At 37.2% G+C, this 13,697-nt stretch overlaps 1 protein-coding gene across 1 annotated transcript in view; it reads left to right on the top strand.

Moving 5' to 3' along the window:
• Positions 1-12,900, top strand: part of SLC1A3 (solute carrier family 1 member 3) — a 65,592-nt gene extending 52,692 nt beyond the window's left edge. Inside the window, exons 6-10 of the mRNA XM_018077322.2 lie at positions 3,328-3,623; positions 5,256-5,489; positions 7,450-7,644; positions 9,008-9,142; positions 10,374-12,900. Coding sequence (XP_017932811.1) covers positions 3,328-3,623; positions 5,256-5,489; positions 7,450-7,644; positions 9,008-9,142; positions 10,374-10,578 — 1,065 coding nt within the window. The 3' untranslated portion in view covers positions 10,579-12,900. The remainder of the gene's footprint in view (positions 1-3,327; positions 3,624-5,255; positions 5,490-7,449; positions 7,645-9,007; positions 9,143-10,373) is intronic.
• The last annotated feature ends 797 nt before the right edge of the window (positions 12,901-13,697 follow it).

Raw genomic sequence — 13,697 nt, 5'->3', positions numbered from 1 at the left:
TTTTGCATCTAAAATCTTACCAGGAAAAAATATCTCTGACTGGAGACATGATGCACCAAATATCCTCAGAAATTACAGACTTCAGTGATGTTGTCTAGCCCATCACATACTATCAGTGTGTGGAGCTCTAGTCTCTCTTCTGACACTCTTAATGAGCAGTTTTATTTTGTCTAATTTCTTCCATTTCTGAATGTTGAAAAGGAACGAGGATCAGCAGAATCACAATGTGACATTAAACTCTCAGTTTGAGCTACATGAACGGCTAATAACTCTGATTCCCACTGAGATAGAGATCTGCTGAATGTAGGAACGTCATAAAAGCTCACAAAATTATCTTTTGCTACCAGTTGCTCTGCAGAGCAGTAATAGTCAACACTGCTATTCCCTCATCTATTTCAAAACCTTTTCTAACATCTTGAAGGTGGTCTTTTATCCGGTCATTTACTATAAGCAGTTGGTCTTTCCACCATTTAACGTACAGAAAATATGTTTTGTGAAGGTCAAGCAATCTTGTGTTTTGCCTTTATTGTCATTTTTAAAAGCAGTAATAAGAGTAAAGCTCAATCTACACTTTTTTTTCTTAGTGGATACCTCCTTTGCATTTCCTGTATTTGGTTTTCCTTGATTTCTTTTCCTTCACCAGCAAACTTCTCATGACTTTTGATACAGGTTTGGGCACAAGAAGACAGACACATCCACATAGTTCTCCTTGAGCTCATTTAGCTATAATGAAAGAAAGACCAGCTCAAGGAAATATTCCAGACCAAATAAAGTTGCTCTGGTTCCTGTTGCTTAGGATACCATTTTGAATCTCAAGCTAAATAGATTGTTTCTCCACTTCTCTGGAAAGCGTTCCAGAAAGACTCTTCTCCCTAGCAATATTTCTGAATACTTAAGTCTGATGAATAAGGTGAGTTAACAGATAAGATCTACATCTCTGTGTACCAGTCTAGTAGCTGAAATGGAAAAGGACTTTCCTAAGTGAGGTCCTAAAATCCATATTATACCAGAAGAGACTTAACTAATAAAGAATTAGAAGCATGTTCCTTCTGTGACAGAATTCCAGAATGAGCACAAAATGTAGGAGTGTGCTTGTTACAACCTAAAATTATTTCTAACTTATGTTTTAAAGGTAAGAAACTTCATGTGATTGTGCTTTCTCCCCTGTAAAGCCCAACGTTCTCTCAGCCCCCTGCCATAATTGTTGAGCACCATGGCCAATTCCAACATAATTTGGCATGAGGGGTGCAGTTCTCAGGCAAATCAAGACTGTGCTTCCGCTGAAGGAAAAGCAGTTTATGACATAGCTGGTGGCTTGTTCCAACAGGCAGCAGCCAATCAGGCACATCCAGCACTGCTGAACAGCTGCACCACATGTACTTTTGACCTAGTCAAATAGGTAGGAATGAGATTAGGACCTGAGGGTAACAGAGAAGAGTCAGGAGCAAAGCAGTTGTGATGTGCTAGGGAAAGTGGGAAATGAGGAGGAAATTTTGTAGGAGATTAGGCTTTAATTCCAGGCTTCATTGTTCCAGACCTCATTAAACAGCTTGCTCTTCTACATTTATCTAAACTAGTATGCCTGCAAGTCCAGCATGGTTACACCCTTCAGATATTTGCATTAATAAATCTGCACCTAAGTTTTTTTTCCTACAGAAAACAGTAATAAAAATACACATATAACACAATTACCATACCTGTAGATAAAAAGAGAAAGAAAAAGGAGCATGCTAGCCAGTATTTTAATATTCATGACAAGACCGAAGAAAAAACACTTTGTTGAGCACTTATGTTACATTTCCATTTACACTCCTAATACCTCTCTGTCACCTAAAGAGGCAATCCCAGCCCTCCTTCCCCAGCTGTGTAGTTCCAGGCTCAGTGATTTTTCCTTCTCTGTGAGAAGTCATTGAGAGCTGATTCACCTGCATAGCTTTCACCTGAAAAGTGGCCACTTTTTTGCTTAGTAACATTTCTGCCAATTTAAAAAGTAGAATCAGCTCACTAAGACATCAGACAAGAATTATCACAGGGTGGGTGTGAGTGGGTGAGGAAGTGAAACTGGGCTTTTCTTTATCAGCCAACTGTTCAAACAGCTCAGATGACTTCTCTAACTACAGCCCAAATCTTAAAAGATTTTAAGTAAATTTCATTCAAAACTCAAATATATTTGACCTTCATGGAGATGTGTTCTGCTACATATTATTCAGAAACTTTTCATAAATGGTTTTTAAGCAGTTTTATGTGACATTCTGAAAGACAGAACATTCAGGGGGATACATCAGATACGTGGAAGGAGTGCATAAAACTATTCCAGCATAGAAAAAAAATGAGATCAGTGTTGAAAGGTGATGATTCAGGTTTCCCATCTTAGTGCTAAGTACTTCATATCACACAAATACTTTTGGAGTGTGCAGCGATCTCCATATATCACTAGTGACACAACAGCTCTTAATATTTGTCTTTTTTTGGTAGTTGCAAAGGAATAAAAATCCAAAGTTGCTGAATAACCTTCCAGAATAACCAGCTGCTTTAATGGGATAATTAACATCCTGAGTCACATAAGAAATATTTTACTAGTGAAATTTAACATTGTTTGTGTTCGACAGAATTTAATCAGCACAGACCTGCAGGGCTTTTTGAGCCCAGATAGAAATACTCAGGATGTATATTTCTCTTTGGAAAAATATTAGGGGGTGAAAGACTGTTTTTAAAAGCAGACATTTGGGGTTTGAGATTTTGAAATTGATTTGTCTGTTCCATAATGGAACCATTTAAAGAGAAATACTTTTCTTAATTAAGAGAAGTGGTGACTTGTAATGGCTTTGACATAGTAAAGGAAAAAAGAGGTATGTTGTATTTAAGTCAGCTTTGGTCTAATTATTTGAATTATAAATTCAAAAAGATGAACAAATGAAGAAACTCCAGAGGACATGAAAATATTTTAGCTGTGCAAAAAAAAAGACCCATTTACTTAGTAGCTGGAATTTTGTTGTTGGGAAAAATAGCAATTTATAAAAATGCAAACTAAGAATAAATAACTTTGTCACAAAACTCAGAAGCAGGACAAATCTGCATCTTTGACTGTGACATTTATGAGAAAATGAGTCCTAGTAGCTAAAGGTGAAGTTTTAGCTCTATGAAGTTAATATGGATTTTTGTTACTTTCAGGAAAGCCAGGTCTTCATCACAGTACATTTTACCTAGAAATGTTATGCAAAGAATTCAAATGTCCTACGACTGTAAATGTTAATTTAATTTGTGATTTCAACCTTTGTCTGCTGTGATTCACAGAATTTCTGTCTTTCTTTTGTTTTGTTTTAACAGTTCAAAACTAACTATGAAAAGAGAAAGTTCAAAGTAGCTATTCCACCCAATGACACATCCACAGTGACTTCCATAATAAGCAATGTGTCAGAAGCAATGGAAGCCCTCACCCGAATGAGAGAGGAAATAGTTCCTGTTCCAGGTTCTGTAAACGGAGTGAATGCCCTTGGCTTGGTGGTTTTCTCAATAAGCTTTGGCCTGGTGATTGGAAGCATGAGGGAGCAAGGTCAGGCATTGAAAGACTTCTTTGATAGCCTTAATGAGGCTATCATGAGATTGGTAGCTCTAATCATGTGGTAAGTGCCTCTTTGATAAATTCCTTTTTAAGTTACTAACAATATTTTTTCATCACAATCAGGCACTGGGTAGCAGGAGTCTGCTTGGCAGAAAGTCAGACAGTAAGGTGTATCTGCCTTGTAGCTTTTTTCACAAGTGAACTCAAGAGCTGTAATGCTCTACCTCAGTGGTTTGCCCAAGCACACCAACTCTTTCATAGGGTTTCACTTTCAACATGAGAAAAATCAGGGTCTGTGTCAGAAGTTACTACACTTGTATCTTATGTCTTCATAAAGGTAACAGTCACAGCAGTATGCTTTTGAAGTTTCCTTATACCCTGATCTGACTTCATTAAAGGAAACCAACAGACCTCCCCCACAATCTTATTTCTAGGCAGCAAGACCTTGCTATCATCGGTTTCCAACACAACTGATTCCCGTAGCTGTGTAGTGGATGTGGATGTCCTTGCATCACAGCTGCACTGCTCACACATATACATACTGTTCCTACTTCCTTTATAGTGTTCACTAAGTAAATAAAACAAATACATTTTCCCTCAAGGTGGGAAATATTTTCAACAATTAAGATTCATTATTTGCCAGGTAGAAAGTTAATTATGAAAAGAAATTACATCTTGTTGCCTTCTTTACCACAGAAAGAACCCCAAATCAACTCCAGAAGCCTGTCCAAGAGCACACGTGTTGCAGTATTGATACAAAACTAAAAATAAGTATATTTGCTCCAGTATCTAAAATTCTGTTCTTCCAGATCACATTTATACAAAACAAACATCTTTTCTCCTTTACAGTGTGCTTAAAATTACAAAGCAGAGGATGAGCGTTGCTACATCAGATAAATTTCTAAATGGATTTGATGTCTTAAAGAGAAATTGTGATACGGTGGATAGATTTTGTTCTGTGATGTCTTAGTGTGAGAAGACAAGTGGACATTTATAGAAATAAGTCTGTACCAAAAGTATCACTGCAGCAGAATTATGTTGAAGTTTTATGCTCAACAGTAGCTCTTTCTTCACCTCTAGCTGTGCTTCCTGATACAGAAAAGCAGTTCATACCTCCTTTGTTGCTGTTGCATAATACAGCCAACCTTTGTCATACAGATGTCTTCATGCTGAAGAATATATTTATTCAGTGCCCTGATGGATGAAATATAGCATGGCCAGAGGCAGCTTGAAATCTTCAGAGGTTATCAGACTTCTGTGTGGGTTCCTTCCCGAACAACATGGGAAACAGCACTGAAATAGAACTGGTGCTTGGCATAGACTGCAACCACACTGGCTGAGCCTTCGTTCACACAGACAGAACTATAACAGAATTGGCTAAACCAACTTTATTACTCTTGAATTCCAAAGAGAATTCATCTCCCTACATGTCTGTAGGCATGCTATATGTCTTGAAATCCTTACCAGATCCTGAATCCACTGAAGCCCACCAGAAAAATTCACTGCTGTGGTTTATTCTGGGTTGAACTGTTGGAAGTTGAAGAGTTAAACTCTTGAGCTGCTCCTGCATGGGAGTATTGTAGCAGTGCAGTTCTACATTCATGCATGCATATAAACACAGTGTGGCTGGGGGAGTGAATCTGCTCAGTAAATTACTTTGCTCAGTAATGCTGATTTGATTTCTTATTTGCAGGTATGCTCCGCTTGGAATTCTCTTCTTGATTGCTGGAAAAATTGTTGAGATGGAAGATATGGGTGTGATCGGTGGCCAGCTCGCCATGTATACTGTGACAGTCATCATCGGTTTGCTGATTCACGCTGTCATTGTCCTACCTCTTCTGTACTTTGTGATCACTCGTAAGAACCCATGGGTATTTATTGGAGGCTTAATCCAGGCATTAGTCACAGCTGTGGGAACATCTTCCAGGTAAACACAATATTTTAAAGCTGTATTTTTATTATAGTATTACTGGTTTGAGGAACAGTTTTACCTCACGTTTAGTGAACTCTGTATTCAAGTGTTCACTTGGGTACTGTATTTCAGTTCTACTGCTCTCTGATTCTGACTCAAACTCTGTTTCCTAGAGGTTAAATGAATCTCTTCAGTGATGCAGACTGTATGGCCAGAACCCTTGTGACTTTGATAAGTCTTGGTGTCTGATATTTTTAGGTAGTGTGTGCTGGCTTGCTTGTAGAGGATACAGCTGGTAAAGGATTACATGGCAAAATGGAGCAGCAAACTGGAAAGTTCAGAGGGGATTCTTACTGGCAGCTGACATTCTGTGCTAAAAATCCTGATAGCCAATAATGGATATAGAACCTGCAATAGGAATGCCACTTTTGCTCTGTTGGTGAGGTCAGAGGTACACTATATGAATTAAAAATGAAAGGAAACATTACTATAATGAAATGTACATTTCTGTGCCACATGACCTTTCATAAAACACCTTCTATTTTAAAAGATTTTTAAGTTTCCCTTAAAGACAGGTGTTTTAAGTTAGATATTCTGTAATGCTAAATTCAAGTCCCTGGTGTTTGGTATTATTTTGAACATCTGGAGGAGAAGCAAGTGTGACCATTAATGTAGAATCTGATTTAGTTTTGTATCACTGAAAAAGCTTTTGAGGACTAAAAAATTCTAACCGTGTAATGGGAGAGAGGGACAATTTCACATTTGACATTTTGATATCAATCCCTGCAAATCTGGGAATGCCTAAAAGTGGAATGCCTGAAAGAGAAGTTGATTAAAAATTATTTTAAAAATAAAATAAAACATACACTAGTCAACATAGCTTAAGAGAAAATAAAATAAAACTACAACTTTGGTGGCTAACAGTAATAGTGTTAAGAGGGTATGTTCCAGTTTTTGTTAGACATTCCACCTGGAGTGGAATCTTTCATAGCCCTTCTTTACTTTTTGTCAGTATTTTATCAATATTGATTGAGTTTTCTAAGACTTGACAGTCTGTTAAGTAGTTAGCAATGAAGATTTCACTTGTGAAAAGATTTCATGTGTGTGACAGTCTTTTCTTTCCCTCTTTATAGAATTTATATGACATATTACCTTCTTTATTTTCAGTTCTGCAACACTCTCTGTTACTTTTGAGTGTCTAGAAGAGACAGAGTAATCTGAATTGTTGTGTCTTGAAAAACTTCTTTACTTTGTTGTAATCAGATGTAGAAATACAAGGCCTGGCTTAGTCAGAGTTAACTTTCTCCTTAGCTGCTCATATGGCACCATGCTTTAGATTTGTGTCCAAATCCACAATGATCCCACACTGATGTTCCAGCTATTGCTAGGGTGTGGAGGCAAGTAAGTGAGTGGCTGTGTGGTGCTTAGCTACCTACTGCTGTTAAACTGTAAGTGGTGAAGTAATGCAACCATTGATCAAAATGCCCTTTCCAGAGGAGCCAGCAAGTAAATAAGAGAAAGAATGCTTTTTACTGAAGGATTGAATAATCTGAAGAATTGAATAATGAATTTGTATAACTTCAAAAAAACAGTGCTTAAGGATGATTCAGTCACAGCTCCACGACATAGAAGTGAGGAGCAGCAGTGATTTTTAAATCGATTCCTCTGCCTAGCAGAAGACTCTTGTAACAAAACACTGAACTTAGACACATTCAGACGAGGGACTGCATAGAGAATGACAGTTATTAACCATTGGGAAAAGTTTATAAAAGCATTAAGAGAATCTTCACCCTAAATTCAGACTTTTTGTTTAAATCCAGTGCTTAAATCCAGCCTTTGCATTTGAAAAACAAAAATATTCTGGTAGATCACAAAAAAAATTAAGGCATTTCTTGCAATCATAATGTGTGACAGTCTTTTCTTTCCCTCTCTATAGAATTTATATGACATATTACCTTCTTTATTTTTGATTCAGTTCTGCAACACTACCTGTTACTTTTAAGTGTCTAGAAGAAATAAATGGAGTGGACAAACGAGTTACAAGATTTGTACTACCAGTTGGTGCTACAATTAACATGGATGGAACTGCTTTATATGAGGCTTTGGCTGCAATTTTCATTGCACAGGTTAACAACTTTGAGCTGAACTTCGGGCAGATTATCACAATCAGGTATGGAAGCCATTATTACTTACATTTCATAAAAGCACCTTTGTGAGGACTTCTTGCTGGTTTATGTGGGATTAGCATCTAGAGCTGAAAACAAGGAACTGCTACAGTAACTGAATACCTGTAATTATTTACATCTTCTGCACAGGAAAGGGCCCCAAGTACATATTTTCCTTTAGGTAAACCTTCAAAAAACTGTAACAGGACACCTGTCACTGCACTCGATGAAGTCAACAAGAAAGTTTTTATTTACTTTCAAGTTTTTCTTTCCAAAGAACTCATGCAGCTCTTGGGAGCTATATACTTACAATCAGTACCAGGTAACTTATAGAGCATGTACAAAGCTGTAGCATAAAAGCATCACGGTGTTAGAGCTGGGAGAGGTAGTGTTTTCCTAGTCCTGATGGTCTCAGGATACAAGCAGGGGCAAGCTGTGTAAGGAGCAGTAATATAGATAAGAGCAGAGAAGATAGGTATGTTTTCAAGCACACAAGTCGTCTTGTTTGAAATAGAACAACAAACAACCCACTGATTAGCACTCAGTGATAACTGATCTGCATTAATTTCGTTATATTTATCATAGTTTAAGAGAAAAGGGTGACGGGCACATGTGTAGATTAAAGGAATGTCAGCAAGGGGAGAGATGGACGCTGTAGGACAAAGAGACATGTATTTATCACACAGGAAGACTGAAAGTTCAGTTACAGTGGTTCTCTCTCCAAAAACCACCAGTTTATTTCAATACACATTAACATAAGGCAAAACTCTGCTTTCACACTCTGTGGTAATAGTTTCACATTCATTACTACTAGACTGCTCCCTGGCAAACCACCTGACAAAACAAATTCTTCCTAAACCAGGTGTGAACAAGCATATTTCTCCTAAGTCACTAGACTGTATGATTCAGGGTTTCTGGCAGCTTTTCTGATGGCAGAACACCAACTGCTGGAGGACAGAGACTTCACCTGGCATGAAGTTATAGTGAGACGGACAAAGAATAAAAGTTCTTGCCTTAGATCTGCCAGGGCAGAATTATCTCCTCAGCTTTCCTTTTAACATGTTTGAGCTTGTGGACTGAGTTTTTTCGGTGGGTTGGGACATGTGGCTATGATGTTTTGTCTGGCCCTTGGCATCTAGTAGGGAATTTAGCACTAAAAAAGTCATGTTGCGAGGTTTCTGGATAAAGGTTTAGTGCAAACACTTCGGATCAAAAGTCACGCTCCCCTGCAGCTATGAGGTGTTCAGATAAGGGACTGGGCTCATCTTTTTTTACTACTTGCTTCATATCTGGTTTTAAAGTTTGCCAGATGATAAAGAGAGTTTATTGCGGAAGTCAATTAATTGCTGTTGCCATCTCTCTGCACAGCATCACCGCTACAGCTGCCAGTATTGGGGCTGCAGGCATTCCTCAAGCTGGACTGGTCACCATGGTCATTGTGCTGACATCAGTAGGTCTGCCTACAGATGATATCACTCTTATCATTGCAGTGGACTGGTTCTTGTAAGTATTTTTATGGAGTCATTAAAGGCTTAGACAATATTTAGAAGTGAAATAGCCAGGGACATTCTGACTGTACTGCAATCTTTTTGCTGTGGAAAGCAGTTGGAAACAAGTGTTAAAAAGAGTCACAATTTCTTGCTTTTATGGTATTTTCATAGAGCAGATGGTGAGGGGTATTGCTTAATGATTCCTTTTGCATGCAGAAAGTTTACTTAGAAACCTTTATCATTAGGGTAGTAACAGGCACACTGTAATTAAAGAAGCAAAGAATTGCTTTAGCCTGTTTTTTGTAGGATGCAATGAAAACCTTTTCTTCAGTTCTTCTCAGAACTGAATCAAATCCAACCAACAAATTGCAGCCCTTCTGACTATGTAATCTGGGAAAGGTTCATATGTCTGCCCCATGGACACAGAAATGAAAAATAGTTGTGTAACTCTTTTATCCAGCCACCACAAAGTATTGCCCCTAAATTTTTCCATTCCTCTATCTGTAGAAGACTGACAGACACCTGTAAGTGTACAAATTCCCTTAGGTCCAGGAACTAAATCAAAGGAAGGTTTCCTCCAACCTCTATCTCACCTAACACCTATTATCCATGGTTTCCAGGGCCTACTACCCGTCAGTCTCTTCAAGTGATCCCTGTAAGAAGTTCCCAGTGTTGCTATCAGAACATAAGGTCTTCAAATGATTATCTAACCACAAGCCCACAGCCTGATATGGGTGGATGCTTATCTAATAATGGTTCCAGTCCCTCCTCATCAAGCTGTGTCCTACATCTGCTGGGCAGAACCCTCTAAGGGGGCTGAGTTGTTGTAGTTTAATTTGAGTCATTTCAGCATAATTCCACCCTAAATTGCTCATCATAGTTTATGGTCGCGAGACAAATAACAAGGTAGATTATTATTGGCTTACATGTTCAGAGCATATAAACCCAAACCACCAAAGTCTCAAAATGCCTCCAAGAAGCCATGTGGTCCCTTTGCCATCCTCATCACATGGCTGTTTCTTGCTGTCAGATTACTAAGAGTAGTAATACATTTTGTGACTCCACATCCCAGTATATTTGGTAATTTCTGTAGAAGAAATAATGGCATTAACAGTTCAGGTAAGCGAATATATATATAACAGGTGGCTCATCTAGTGACTGTTTAAAGGCAGTTTTAACAGCTAGCCTGCATGCTTCCCTGAACAAGTGATGAAATCAAGACTAACTCACTACTTTTTCCTTAGGGATCGTCTCCGTACCACGACAAATGTCTTGGGAGACTCCATTGGAGCAGGAATTGTTGAACATTTATCACGGCATGAGCTGAAGAACAGGGATGCTGAAATGGGTAATTCCGTGATAGAGGAGAATGAAATGAAGAAACCCTACCAGCTGATCTCCCAAGAAAATGAGAATGAGAAACCATTAGATAGTGAAACCAAGATGTAGGGTAGAGAAAACGTGAGTTCAACACTGCAAGTGTGGAAAAGCACACAATTTTCCGGCCGTTTATATCTTGAATTCACCAAGTTCATCTATTCCTTGATTTCTCCCTTTATGCTCGCACTGGAAAGAATTAATGAAAATATATTCCAAACTAGCAGTGATCATGGTATATGTTGGCTTCCCACTTAAAAATTAACAGGCAACAACAGTGGTCCTGCTAGACATATGCTAACTGGGGATAAAAAAAGAGATTGTGTATATGTTACTCAGTCCTGTGAATCTCTTTTTTTTTTTTTTATGAACTGGAAAGTAAAAACAGATAACAGAGCCTGAAAATGGTTTTATTTTTTTAAATACCTGTTGCAAAATTCCTAACATCTTTAAACACACAATCAGTACTTCTAACTTGATAACTACATCCAGCTAAGTAAATTAACAGGACTTTTACTTTTTTATCTGATTATTTTTCTCTAGTGTTATATTATTGTTCAAATACTAGCAGGACAATAAAAAAGCAGGAGATTAATTGAGGGGATAAAAAGGGGGAAGATATATAAATAAAGAAAAGAAATACCCCCAAATCAGCACTTTTACCAGCTGAGTTGAAATATTTCTGAGAAAGTTATTTTATCTAGACTGTTTTTCACATTAGATTCAGCTGTTCTTTATAAAAATTTAGCCTAGTTGGCTCCCACTGACTCAAACATTTACAATATGCGTGTATGTACTTCCAGTCTGGATTTGCTCCTATAATTTAAACATCACAACCCAGCTGAACAATCTATGTGTGGAAGTGTTTGTAGGGGCAAGGCCCTAGTCTGGGACAGAAAATGTGTCTTCACCTCAGTTTGAAAAAAAAATCTACTTAATAAGCAATGATAAGAAGGCAATGCCAGCCTTCTGTAGAAGGTGCAGAAGGGTGAGATGCTCAGATCCTAAATTAGATGGATTCTAAATCTAAATCCCTGAGACTAACTGGAGGTTTTCTGATTGAAATCTCACAAATTCTCCATCATACCACTAATAAATTATAGAGCAATTAACTGGATTTACATTTTTCCATCTGGAGAAGACTCCCTATCTCAGTGTGAAATTTTGAATTCCTAGAGTGTTTATCAGTAGCATCCAAGAAAAAACCAAACAAACCCTTAGGAAGTAAAACTAATGGGTGCTTTTATACATTTTACTAGGAAAAATATATAAACTGCAAAATAGTAAATACTATAATAAATGTTGAAATTTTAATTAGAAATTATTTTAAAATGCAATACTGTAGGTTTCCTTCAGGGAGTAGATAAGCAAAGAATGAAAAAAGGGAGACAGTGCATTTGTAATCCTGTGGCTTTTTTGTTCATTTCAAGATTATTCCCTTAAGAAGCACTTTCTAGAAATATAAATTATGTACTTTTTCTTTTTTACCTTGTATTATTAAAGAGATTAAACTGGAAGGTTTTGTAATGCAGTTAGAGTCGGGAGAAAGACAAAGATATTGACAGGCATAATAGTGTTGAGTGATCTGTTTTATTAAAATTGTTGTCTTCTTTCTCCCTCTCCTTATCAAAAAAATTCTGATGATAGAAATGAAGGATTCCCTTGCATTGTCCGAGCTGCCATTCAAAAAATATTGAATATGTTGCTTCTGTCACTAGAAGTCCATAATATGGTGGTATACAAGTAACTAGTGAAAATGTCATCATGCTGGTTGAAGGCAAATCTTTTCCCAGGCAAGACTGGTTTTTAGGACTGAAAACTCCTGTCCATCTTCTCCAGTTAAGTAATCTGAACAATATGAGCAAGAACTCTCTAGTGAATGAATTGAGCTGGGTTTAATATAGAGTATTGAGCAGTCAAACCAAGCAAACTCTAAATGAATCTCTGACAGAAAGAAAATATGGGTTTATGGGTTGTTCTTTTTTTTTTTTTTGGCTAACAAAATGCAAATCTAGGATACAGACTGGCATTTTCTGATATATAATTAGAGATATTTTTATATAGATACTGTATTCAGAATGTGTGTATAAACATTAACTGTAGAATTTATGGCATAACACTTTAAATTTTTGTTAAGATTTTGTTTGGAAATACATTGCAAAGACAATGTAAAAGGCTGTCTTTCTATGACATCAGCTGAGAAAAATTAGTTGTGTCACAAAGAATGTGATCTTTTTTTATACTAACGTTGTTTCTTATGGAAATCAGGTATTATAGAAAGATTCCCTTCCCCATTCCCCACTGGTTTTGCATTGGTATGCACCCAGAGTGGTTTGAGAAACATTACTTTGTAGATGTATTTTCAATAAAAATAGTTTTACATTACTGCTCTTATTGTGATTTAGAATTTCTTTCAAAGGCTCTGTAACAGAAGCTTTACACAAACTCAAGGCTGAGAAACTCATAGTATGGGATTTCAGGAATTTCAGGCCATTTTATGCAGCAGGACTTGGCTATAGCAGGGCTTCCTTACTTTAAATATGCGCTTACAGTTTTGTGATCAAAAATAAAGAAGTAAAGTGTGGTAGGGAGGAACACTAAGAATTAAAAGAACCAGTATTTTTCCTACTGAAGTTCATTCAAATTCACATATCGATATCTGCAAAATACTGAAAAAAAATGTATTTACATTTTCAATGATGCAGCAGCTGCAAAATTGCCGGTTCATTTTGGATGCATATAAATAGATGGTGTAAAGCCCCATTACAGCTTTGTAACATTACAGCCATCCTCAACAATCCACTGTTTTTCTCATGGAAGTGGGTTGTGATGCTGTCAGGGTTCACTTGGCAGCAACTCCAGTTAGTAGTTCTCTTCTAATGGAAGTGACTCTCATGAGAAGTTCTGAGAAGGTATAAAAGACACGAGCTGAATCACTGCATCTAGAAAGTTCTGTTGGTTGGAGAAAATGGAGGCAGCAGAGAGAAGTCCTGCCTTCTTAAACATATACCAGCAAAACACCAAACAATTTCCTCTCTAAATTTTTCTGTGGTGTTTTAACTGTAAATACTATATAATGCAAACAGTATTGTTAAAAAAATCAGAGAAGATATGGTGTTCCAAAGCACATGAGCATAATTTTTCTAAATGTTTTTTCTAGTTATCTGTGTGTGTGTTCTCCCAGTACAGTA

The sequence above is a fragment of the Manacus vitellinus genome, unplaced genomic scaffold (assembly GCF_001715985.3).
Source record: "Manacus vitellinus isolate BGI_N305 unplaced genomic scaffold, ASM171598v3 scaffold_36_pilon, whole genome shotgun sequence".
Taxonomy (NCBI): Eukaryota; Metazoa; Chordata; class Aves; order Passeriformes; family Pipridae; genus Manacus; species Manacus vitellinus.
The sequence above is the reverse complement of the archived record's forward strand: the minus strand, read 5'-3'. Positions and strand labels throughout refer to the sequence as shown.